Source organism: Fundulus heteroclitus, chromosome 24, assembly GCF_011125445.2.
Source record: "Fundulus heteroclitus isolate FHET01 chromosome 24, MU-UCD_Fhet_4.1, whole genome shotgun sequence".
NCBI classification, from domain to species: Eukaryota; Metazoa; Chordata; class Actinopteri; order Cyprinodontiformes; family Fundulidae; genus Fundulus; species Fundulus heteroclitus.
The window spans coordinates 3,212,292-3,224,393 of NC_046384.1; the positions used below are offsets into that span (position 1 = coordinate 3,212,292).

At 39.9% G+C, this 12,102-nt stretch overlaps 2 protein-coding genes across 2 annotated transcripts in view; one reads left to right on the top strand and one right to left on the bottom strand.

Annotated features, from left to right (window-relative positions):
- The window catches only part of LOC105921678 (NLR family CARD domain-containing protein 3), a 1,041,521-nt gene extending 1,039,860 nt beyond the window's left edge, over positions 1–1,661 (top strand). The window contains exon 10 of the mRNA XM_036128283.1: positions 51–1,661. The gene's annotated coding sequence lies outside the window, so the exon portion shown is untranslated. The remainder of the gene's footprint in view (positions 1–50) is intronic.
- A 2,531-nt stretch (positions 1,662–4,192) lies between these two features.
- LOC105921679 (oocyte zinc finger protein XlCOF6) lies at positions 4,193–9,908 on the bottom strand. Its single transcript, XM_036128302.1, has 2 exons — positions 9,868–9,908; positions 4,193–6,876 (listed from the first exon to the last, which is right to left on the bottom strand). Coding segments are annotated over exons 1-2 (2,310 nt in total). The 5' UTR covers positions 9,869–9,908; the 3' UTR covers positions 4,193–4,567.
- Positions 9,909–12,102: the final 2,194 nt, after the last annotated feature.

Consider the following 12,102-nt stretch of genomic DNA (forward strand, 5'->3'; position numbering starts at 1 on the left):
TTAAAGGCAATTCATACTAACCAACATCAACCAATGCGTCAACATTACAGTTTACAATGAAGGACATGGAATTATAAGAGGGCGTTCTAGGCATGGGAAGACTAAATGCTGCTCCTGTACCCTTAAAAAAATTATTGAAACATTAACTTATAGACAACAAAGACTGAACACGTGTTTGTTTCACTGTTTCAGTACGTATTCACGCAGTAGAGCGTTACGTGGTGCAGCTCGAAGGGAGAGGTCAACAGAACCTCATCAATGGGCTGTCGGTGAAGCTAATAACAGCTAGCAGTAGCTTATGTTGTCTGGGCACTTTCAAAAGCGTTACTGACATTTCCATGTTGCTCTCAAACACCCGTGTCGTATTGTTAGCTTAGCATGTAGTGCAGCTACGCTCATGGTGTTAATTCATTTCAATTTTGACAACTTTCAGCGTAAACGGCCTGTTACGCTGAAATGCTATGGCAAGAACCTTTGCGGTTGGAGCTGCTAGCTTGTTATGCTAATTTACCCCATTCAATCTTCCAGGTATGTTACATGTTACTCAGTGTTGTGGATGTAATTGTGTAATTTTCCTCTTTATGACGCATTTTTGTGACTGATGCGAGTGACTTGTATTCTGAGTCAACTAGATAGCTGATATATTTATGACCTATTTTTTGTATTCTGATATCCTTAAACCAAAAGGGACATATTACAGGTTAAAGGAGCAAATTACTGCAAAGTTAACCAAACTCATTCTCATTTGTAACCCAGGATAGAAGTAACATTCCCTATAAGCAGTCGGTCCTCTCCATCAACAATGTCTAAGTCACGTTTTTCTCCTTTCAAACCTAGAGGTATAGTCTGGAGTGACTTTGGTCAGAGTGTAGCCTGTGTTTACTTCCTGGTTCCTCAGCCAATCATATGAGAGTTCCCAGAATTCCCAATACAGAGCGCAGCATTTGGTATTTTATTTTGGCAAAAGACACGCTAACACGGCTGTCGGTAAGAGAAGCGGACCGGAAATATAACACAATACAACATCATATTCCTGTCCTGTGGAAGTAAAAATACAGCGAGGTTTCATAGCAGCAACAGAGTATTTAAAAACGGCAATTAGATGGTTGTCACTGACAGACTGTTGTACCGATTTGAGACACTAGGTGTCATTATTACTCATTGCTCCTTTAAAAAACCTGCTGTATTTCATTTTTGAAATAAATAAATATGTACTGTAGTACTTTCTAAGAAGTATCTTTTCTATTTCAGTATTTTATGTTATCATTATTGTTTTTATTCTGGGCTACATGCTGTTTTTGCTGGCCTGTTCAGCGTGACAGAACATTTACATGGTTCTAAAACAATTTAGGTAATTCTGCCACAGTGGTGCATCCTACAGCAAAAACACTGCAGACAGACAGGTTCTGCATTAAAATTGTATCTTTTTAAAATGGCACAAAAGCAATAGATACATTAGTTGGGTTTAACTTGAACAGTTACTTATGGAAGAACAAGGTACACGGTTTGTGTCTAGTTTTTTTAAGTTTATTTAATTTTATATATTTTTAAACCCCACATACTATACCTTTGCTTTTTTGTAGTCCTTTGGATTTTTCAGAAACCATAGTTGAGTTTTCTGCAGTTAATGTTGGATCAATAAAATTTTGTCTTCATTGTCATCTGTTGTGTTGGTTTTTCATGTTTTTTTTCCTATTAACTTAATATAAAATGCAGCAATGGAAGGTTATGCAATGTTCACGTGTTTAGCACAGATGACCAGTTTCCTTCCAGTTTTTGATTGAGCAACTTTGACAGCTGACCTTATTCTTTATTAACAGGGAAATTCCATGAAATATACTGTTGGTGCAACAAGAAAGAGGTAGGCTATATATCGTCACATATTTTACAGTTATGTAGAGAAAATTGTGTCTATATACACTCTTATTGCAAGTACTGAGGCACCATTTAGTGAACTGAATCTAGATGTTCCAACCTCTTCTATCCCCATAGGTGCACAAAATCAAAAACCTTCTCATGTTGACTGATTCTACCAGTATTTGTAAAAGAAAGGGGATCGCTTAGAAAAAGTGTCAGCGGATGCTAAGGTGCACTGTGTGCAGAATTCAGCCGCTTTCTGCAGAGATGGTGGCAACAAAATGGTAAATTCCTTGTGCTGGTATAGCTTGAATAGCTTTATCAAGTCCAAGGTATGAAGGACCAATCATGCCATAATTAAGTATAGATACAGAAATAAATAAATGACTCAATAAAATAAATACAGGACCAAAAAGCAGGTAAAAATATACAATTATTTGCCATGAAATGCAACAGAGTAATAAAAAGAAAACATTCAATAATTGATCGATTATTCAACTACAAATATATATTTCTGTTTCAATATTTAACCGTCGTAATTTATCTCCTTGCTTTTATGTGTGTTTTGTTAAATCAAAACAAAATTTTTCAATCGTAGGTTTTTATATACGTTTAATTATAGCTCCTGTTCCCTGACTTTTCACAGGGTCAGCAGTAAGACTCTATCGTGGGGAGGAAAGAACCTTTGGACAAATATGGGCCTTTTTCCGAATCAAAAAACAGCTACAGTACACAAGCCAAAACATGTGAAGGCATGTACGTTTGCACGTCACCGATTGACCTAGTATCGCCTCACTCCACTCATAATGTCGTGCCATGTCACCCAAAGGATTGTGGGATTCCGTACGACTCCTTAGTGCCCGTGAGGGATATCACAAGCTCCCTTTGCTACCTCCTTCCTCACTGACTGCACTATTCGGACAGCGCTTATCATGGCGACCGCTGATTGAACTTCCGCTTTGGCCAGAGAGTCTTTACTAAGAAGCTGCAGCCCCCAGACTGTGGAACGCCCCGCCTCTGTCTCTCCGTGTGGCCAACTCTGTTGAATCCTCTAAAGAGCAGCTGAAGACACTTTTATTGAGACAAGTGTTTACTTTAATGCGTGTTTTTTGATGTTATCCATGTAAGCTGTTCTTGTGATATTTCTATTTGGTATTTATTACACTCTGTGAAGCGCTTTGTGATTTTTATCTGTGAAAGGTGCAAGAGAAATAAAGTTTAATTACTTATTGGCTGAGATCAAGCCTGGAGAATGTAGCTGCTGAGGGCCTGGTTGTGGAAAGGAGTGACTAACTTCTATCATGTTATTACTAATCATAAACTGTCAAATAATAATATAAAAACGTTCGACCTATTAAAAGGCTTCTTCCTGTAGAGCCTCTTTATTGGCCCACAAGAGGACACTGAAAAGGCTAACCACATAACAAATTGTCAAAAGATTTAACCCATAAACAAAACGCTTTGCAACCAAGAATTTTTTTTTTTTTGAGTTTTTGACAAAGTCAGAACACCATTTGCAATTTGTTCATATATTTTCAGGTAACATTGTTGTTTGCTTAATTCAGCCATATCTTATTTATTCTGTAGTCTGCAAACGTATACTATCCCAGCTTAGTTTATGTTTCGAATTTTTACAGATTTACTATAACGTCTTGGTTTAGATCAGTTCACAGTTCCAGATTGTATTTATTGTTTATTTAACTTGAGCATTTTATTTTGGTGAACTTACCTGTGTTTCAGGAGAAAGTGTTGCCTCACTTCCTGTAATTATAGCTTCCTGTTTAGAGCTGAGGTCACAGGAAGGGACCAGGTGAAGAGGGGGAAAGGACAACTGTGGATTTAATGTTATATTCATACTCAAAAGATGTTGCTAAAGCGCATTGAAACCAACAATAGTAAGTTAAAGCAGAAACTGTTGTACCTGTTTGTGGAAGAGTCCATTGGCCATTTTGTCTGCCTGGCAATCAGGGTATTTACGCAGAGAACCAGGTCAGTGTAGCTGAGCGCACTTGACGTTCATTTTGGTTGTTTTAAGTTCAGTTAGGATCTGTGAAGCCATGTTAACCTCTGAGTTATTTTTTTGGGGAGTTTTGTAAATGTTTTTCACTATTTTTGTTTTAAATAAACCACCTGCTCTACTGGACATCATCTGTCTACTGCCTTCTTCGGTCACTTTGGCCAGACTATCTCAGAGTTTATGTAAGAATATGCAAAAGTGAACTGACATTAAAATATGATAATAAAATGTTCATCATTAACAAAGGATGACACACGTCAGAAGGTCATACTGTGATGATTTGCTTAGATTGAACCCAATATAAGCCGGACACGGAGCTGATGCTTAAAGGATTTATTAAAGAGATGATGGGTCATCCAGGCAAAAAAAAAAAACAATCCACAGAGGTACAGAGCAGACATTCAGGTGAAAACAAAACTTTTTGGTAGAAGGATTGATGTGTGCTACACCATTGAGTGCTTCTTTCATGCCTGCTCTAAACTCAGGAGTGACTGGGTGCTCAGTTTAGTCACCTGATTGATATCACCTGAGTTTGACACAGTGACGTAGAACTACTCAGGGTGACGTAACTGCTTTCTACTCAGGCTAGATTGGCCATTCTTTCTTAAACGGGGCACAAACATCTTTTGTTCTCCATAAATTTTGAGATTTGCTGCCACTACTAAATTTATGAAATATTTTATCACAAGCTCCTCAACTAAACAGCTTGTCTACTGAATGGATTCTCACATGTCTTTTTAAATTTGACTTTGTGGAAAATCTTTTACCACATGCATCACAATCATGTTTCTCTCCTGTATGTACTGTCATGTGATTTTTTAAATCTGACTTTGTGGAAAATCTTTTAACACATGCATCACAACCAAACGGTTTCTCTCCAGTGTGGACCCTCATGTGAGTTTTTAAATTTGACTTTGAGGAAAAACATTTACCACATTCATCACAGCCAAAAGGTTTCTCTCCAGTGTGGTACCTCACATGTTTAATTAAATGTGACTTGAAGGAAAAAGTTTTTCCACAAGCATCACAATCAAAAGGTTTCTCTCCTGAGTGCATTCTCATGTGTGATTTTAAATATGACTTGAAGGAAAATCTTTTACCACATGCATCACAACCAAAGGGTTTCTTGTCCGTGTGGATTCTCACATGTGCATTTAAGTTAGACTTTGAGGTACATCTTTTCCCACAGTTATCACAAACAAAAGGTTTCTGTCCTGTGTGGATTCTCATGTGTATCTTTAAATATGACTTTCTGGAAAATATTTTACCACAAGTATCACAACTAAAGTGTTTTTCTTCTTTGTGGAATATCATATGCATGTTCAGCTTTGATTTTGAGGTGTAACTTTTTCCGCAAGTATCGCAACTAAAACATTTCTGTCCTTTGTGGATTCTCATGTGTTCCTTTAATTTTGATTTGAAGGTAAATCTCTCTCCACAAGCCTCACAATGAAAGCGTTTTTCTCCTGTATGGTTTCTCATGTGTCTTTTTAAATCTGACTTTGAGGAAAATCTCTTACTACATGTATCACAACCAAATGGTTTCTCTCCTGAGTGGACTCTCATGTGATTGTTTACAGTTGACTTGAAGGAAAACTTTTTTCCACAGGTATCACAACCAAAAGGTTTCTCTCCTGTGTGGACCCTCATGTGACCTTTTGCCGTTGACTCGAAAAGAAATCTTTTCCCACAGGTATCACAATGAAAGGGTTTCTCTCCCGTGTGCATTCTCATATGTGTGTTTAAGTTTGACTTTGAAGTACATTTCTTTCCACAAGAATCACAGCCAAAAGGTTTCTCTCCTGTGTGGCTTCTCATGTGTTTTTTAAAATGCGACGCCACATAAAACCTTTTAGCACATACATCACAACCAAAAGGTTTCTCTTCCAAGTGGACTCCTGTGTGTTTCTTTAAATCCGACTTGGAGGAAAATCTTTTTCCACAACCATCACAACCAAAAGGTTTCTCTCCTGTGTGGATTCTCGTGTGTATCTTTAAATGTGACTTGATAGAAAATCTTTTTCCACAAGCATTACAACCAAAAGGTTTCTCTCCTGTGTGGATTCTCGTGTGTATTTTTAGATGTGACTTGAAAGAAAATCTTTTTCCACAAGCATAACAACCAAAAGGTTTCTTTCCGGTGTGGTTTCTCATGTGTGTTTTTAAATGTGACTTGACAGAAAATCTTGCACCACAAGCATCACAACCAAAAGGTTTCTCTCCCGTGTGGCTTCTCATGTGTATTTCCAAATGTGACCTGAAGGAAAAAGATTTTCCACAAGCATCACAACCAAAATATTTCTCCCCTGTGTCGGTTGTCACGTTTGTCTTCAGATTCTTTTCATTGTTAAAATTTTTACTACCTTCAAGGACTTTTTGCAGTGAATTTACATTTTTCTTCTCTTGAAAACATTTCTCATTAACGGAACATACTAAAGTCATTAATTGTGGACGACATGTCACGTGACTCTGACTGGCAATTTTTTCCCCACACACAGATTTGACAGTGTTTCCATCTGACTCGGGAACCATGCTTTTCTTCAAATAATTTTCACTGTCTTCAGTTTCAGAGTCAGATAAGCATTTAAACTGAGATTTAAGATGGTTGACACCATCAACTTCAATGTCTTCAGTCTTTGAATAGTTAGAAGTACTTCTAGTATTTCGATCTAGGTGCCTGTTGTATTTTGCTGTTCCCGAGTCTCCCTCTTTCATATTTATTTTAAAGTGATCTGCTGAAGTGCAGGTTGGAAAATCTCTGACTTCTGTTTGCAGCTGATGAAAGTGAAATAATAGAGGTTTCTCTTCATCTTCTTCATTCTCCACCTTAACAGTTACCAGAAACCTGGTGTCTTCAGTCTCCTTCAAATCTGGTTGCACTTCCTCCTGGAAGCCCCAGTTTCTTTCACTTTCCTCCTTTATCCGGAGAAGTTCCTGCTCCTTCTGGTCCATATCAGGACTCTGTTCTTCAGGGGTTTCTTCTTTAAAATCTAGAGAAAACACTGAAAGACATTACATGTGTTATGACCAAGTATAGCAACTTGCACTCTACTACTAGGCCCCTTTACTGAAAAGATGCACATGCTCATTGTTGTTCATATGTAGCCTTTAGTCACCAAAAGAAGTCAAAAAGTAACTAAATTTTTTTAAAATGGAAATTATGAAGAGCTCTGGAATATGAAAGAGCTCTTTTTCCACAGAAAGGAGTGGAAAGGTATTTCTCTGTGTTTTTCAGTGAAGTGTTATTATAATTATGAAATAAATAGCTTCTCTCTGAATGTCGTGAACCATATCACCCGGTCCAAATCTCCTCAGCATCTTCTATAATAAGCCTTCTTTATTATAGAATCTGCCCCGATCTAGCAGATAAAAAAACTGTGATCCTATCAGGGTGAAGCTAAAAGTACAAAACCTTCATTTTTTTATTTCATTTTTAAAGTTAAACTGTGATGGTAAAATCAGCTACCGTTTCTGTGCCAGGGTTTAGACAGGAATTCAGGAATAACCGTAACCTTTGGCGATGTGCGACAATCAGAGGAAACCGTATTGTTGAGTTGTCACTTGTTGAGAGCGTGATATATTGAGCATCAATGCTTAAGAATGGAGTTTAAGCAGACCACATCACGCTTGTATTTGTATAAAACGCAAAGGTTACACGGTCTGTTGGGGATAACTACATTAGCTTTATTGCTTTTAATGACCGTCGGATGTCTCCCCCAACAGAACAAACTCCACTGACATCTACGCGGCTCGTAGACGCTTCGTATTCCCGACTGGGTGGGAGGATTTACTGCAGCCCTCCTCAGAAACTGGGTGGATTTAAAAAAAAAAAAACGCAGATATGTTTGTCAAAGCAGGCAATAAATGTGGCTGAGCTGAAAGCAGAAGAGTGGCAGCACCAGAGAATTATGGGTAGGGGGCAAAGGAGGCTCCGGAGTTTTTATAGAAGGGTCCAATGAAATTTAACACTGCAAATAATAGCAATGTAGATGTGATATAGATATTTACTGATCCCAGGCTATCATGGCTACAAATGTGAAATGCTGTTGCTGACTGCGTTTAATGATGCAACAAATACGAAACAAGCCAAGTTGAAACAAACCAGAGAAAACCTCTTTACCAGAGTGGAAAACAGGACAGATCATCCTGGAGCTTCCTTGGAGCCTCATCTTTTGTCTGGTTTTTAGCATTAATATTTCAGTTATTAATACTGTATAAATAAAAGTGTATCTGTGTTTTATTGTGAGTTTGTTTAATTCGTTTTTTTTTATTATTATTATTATTTCAGCCCCTTTAAACAACCCAGAGCTGCAGGTTTTGAATGAGGACAGAAAATGTGGCAGAGAAGCAGAGAACTGGACCATAGATCGTAATGCGGTGACCTAATTGACCTTTTAAATGATTGATTTTCATCAAATCTAGCACCATATCATTTTCACGTCCCAGAGAGGCTTCCTGTTGTTTTCCATCACAGCCGGAGCTTTCAGGTCTTCCTGAATATCAGGTGAACCCTGATAACCCGCGGGTGCTTATTAGAGTAAACCTCCACCTCCTTTCTGGCTGGGTGAACATAACAGCAACAATCAAGAGTTTTTACCGTCATCTTCTAACCATAATGAATGCCTAAATGATTTTTTTATAATTGATTAGCTGTAACTTACAATCAGCCCATTCTGGATCAGCATGCAGGTTTTACCCCTAACTTCACACTGAGTTACGCGGCCACCTCTGCCACATGTCTGCACCAGGCGCCGCTCATGGCGACCAATCGAATCGCACGATAGAGGAGCCGTGGGAAACGTGTGCCGCAGATCCAGGACCAGTTTGATGGACCTGAGAGCTCACAGAGCAGACGTTAAAGCCGTGATTTGATCTGACTTTGGATCCAATAAACAACCCACCACAAAATATTAATCTATAATCATCAACGATGCTGGGCTCGGGGGGGGCAAAAAGGGGGAGCAAAGCCCTTTTCAGCTATGCACCCCCTCTCACCGCCTTTTGGTCTCAAATTATTAGCTACCTAAGCTAATAATCTTAATAAAATGAACCGTGAACACGTACAGATGTTTCATAATTCACTACACGGCATGATCTTCTTGGAGGGGAGGGTATCGTATCAGAACAAAACGACCCAGACAGCAAATATTAGTAGAAGTTCAAAACTCATGCAGGAGCACCGACAATTAGACTTCCACATAGATAATTAAACTCCCCTAACATCAGACACCACCATGTCACCTTCACCCTCCCAAGTCTCGTTGACTAGGTCAGCATTTGTTAAAAGAAATTACATTCAAAGCCAGAATCTTTGAAATTTCCTCAACTCCTCCTTTGTATGGCCACCTAAATGTCAATCTAGCGTGTTAACAGTGATCTGTGTGGGCTGAGTTAAACCTTGTCAGTCTCATTTACCTGAACCTAGCAGGACTTACGGACTTTATGCGATTCTTCACTCTGATCTGGTTATTTGATGAATTACTGACCACCGGATTCTCTGAGCACTGCCGCGTGGCACAGCGGGTGAAGTGTGTCACCCATGGACACGACGACTAAGACGGTCAGAGGGAGATCGAACTGGCAACCCATAACCTCCTAGCTCTCCTGGTGAAAACATCTGTGGACCAACCTGATCAGAAACTGGGATCTGTTCAGGTTGGGATCTGAAGATTTATTTAGTATTTCCCCCAAAGCGGATGAGTTTTACTTTGCCTCCATATGTGACGGTGAAACTGGGATCCTGGCTGAGTTTGTTCCAGCAGCAAGAGCAGCTTTGTGTTTCCTCACAGACCAGCAGACTCTAGCATGAACACTTGACCTAGAGAGTCAGGAGATCTGAACTGGAGCCTCTAGTCAGAGGTTGAAGAAATAGGATGGGAGCACGTAGAGTCAGACTGAGCTGACATTTAGTCTGATAGGAAGCTGATGAATCCAGAGAGTTTTGGCCTTTAGCTGCAACACAGGACCCAGAAACAAAGTAAAGCAATCCTTACTGTTGATAGGAGCAGCAGTTAATGGAAAGCTGCTATCAGTCTCCTCCTTCACAAGGAGCTGCTCTCCTTCCTGACGGACCCCGGGTTCCTCCTGTTCCTCCTTTATGTGGAGGGGCTCTGACTCCTGCTGCTCCCCCTCAGGACTCTGTTCTTCAGGAGCCTCTTCTTTAACATCTGCAGCAAACACTGAAACACATTACATGCTTTATCAACAACTAGATCTTTACAATGTTACAACCATGGGAAAGATTCAGTTTAGAGAAAAAGATTTGATCAGCCCTCCAGACATTTTCAGGCTGACTTCCCTGAAATGGAAAGAAATTCAGGCTCAGATGTGCAGCTTCACTGCTAGCCACGATGGATTAAAGTTTACCTGCGTGGAAATGCCGTGAACAGGCGTACAAATGTGTCAGGGAAATCTTAGAGAAGGAGGCGGCTACCTGCGCTCCATCGCTACGTGCTGGAAATGTTTAAAAAGTCTCCTCCGGTCCTGAGAACCGGCGTGGCGCTACGAGCACGCCGCTCACTGATTCCGGAAGTCAAGAAATGCATCGTTTTCCTCTTTTCTGTACCAGATGACGCCACATTCCCCAACCCTATTAACCATAAAGAAGTATTTATTGTGTATTGTGAATTGTAAATGAGCCGTTTACTGTTTGGATATACGAGCAATTCTTTTTATTTATCTGTTTTAAGATGTAAAAAAACAGCTAGCTACACTAAAAGGTTCAGTCTTACTGGAATAGTTTATGCTTTTTAAAACAGAAAGTAATATGCTAGTGAAACTTTAGTAATTTCTCTGTTTGTGGCCGTTTTCAGCACAGAGGCAGCTGCACTGTATTGAAGTTAGGTCAACCAGAAAGGGCCGAGCTTTTGACACGTTGGTGCTCCAACTCTAAAAAGGAAGTTGGTTAGTAGCATTTTTTCCATTTATTTAAGTAATTAAATACAGGATTGCTAAAATAACCATCAGTGATGACATCCCTCCCAGTTTACAGTTCCCAGGATGCAGCTTTAACCTTTCAGAATGGCCTAGTCAAAGTCCGAATGTGATCATTCTGATTGAGCGTGAGCTGTAGCCGGAAATGTGTCCAAAGCTGCTTCTGCCAAGTGTTCAGTGGGAGGATTTACACAAATATACACCATGCGTCGTGGTTTCCTCCAATCATCTACTTATTGTTGGTCTATAGAGTAAAATATTAAACATAATGGAGTCTGTGGATGTATCCAAACGACAGTTCAAAGCATATTCCAGCTTCTGGTCCATAGCTACCCTGAGCAGAACCCAAACAGCACCACGACTCAGGAGCTGGTAGGAGTTACTCTGGATCATATCCAGCATGAAACATTTGTCCAGGAAAAAAAAAACTTGACCTTAGCGAGGCTGCAGAGAGATGTTTGCTCCACCTCCAGCAGGTGGCGCTAACACTACACCAAACATGAAGGGATGATGAAGTCCAGGCTGCTGGTGAAGCTGCTTTTGATTCCATTCAGTCAGGATTCATTTAGAAATGCACTGATTTCCAGATAAATGGCTGTACCATAATATTACAACAATAATTCAACATGTGGCCTTAACTTTACTCATTTGATTAACTGTTTATATCTATCACATCTATCACATCGTCTACCATTTATTGTATCTACTACAAACATTTTCTCCAGAAATACTACAATAGGCACACAGTTAGCATGAAGAAGGAAATCTCCAAACCTAATCGGTGCAGCAGAACTCTGGGCTGGAAAACATCCCCCATCACAGCAACACAAGGACAAAGAACCCGGAGGATCGACGAGGCTGCGCGTTTGGGAGGAGGGGGAAGCGCATACGCCCCATTACGCGCTGGAACGCATCCTGTGGCGCCGCCATCTTGGATGGGTCTCTCCTAATCAAGGCTGGCATAGGAGCCAACGGTAGTAAACGCAGAGGGAGAAACTTTGGCTGTATTTTCTGCAGCTTAGATCACGCGTAGATCAAAGTAGATCACACAGATTGTTATTTTGGGCTGAGACTGGCTCTGAAGATTAGTTTTTACTTGGTTGAGCACAAAGCAGAAACCCTAGAGATGGACCATAATTGTTTTCTTATTAATCCTCTATCTCTGTATTAAACAAACTAAGGCTGAATCACATTGCCAAATTAAGTTAACCCTGGAGTTACAGAGTACAAACACATGCAAGAAGCTGCGCAAAACTGTTCAGGTAATGACCTGTTCTCGGCCTCCCCTGGTTCTT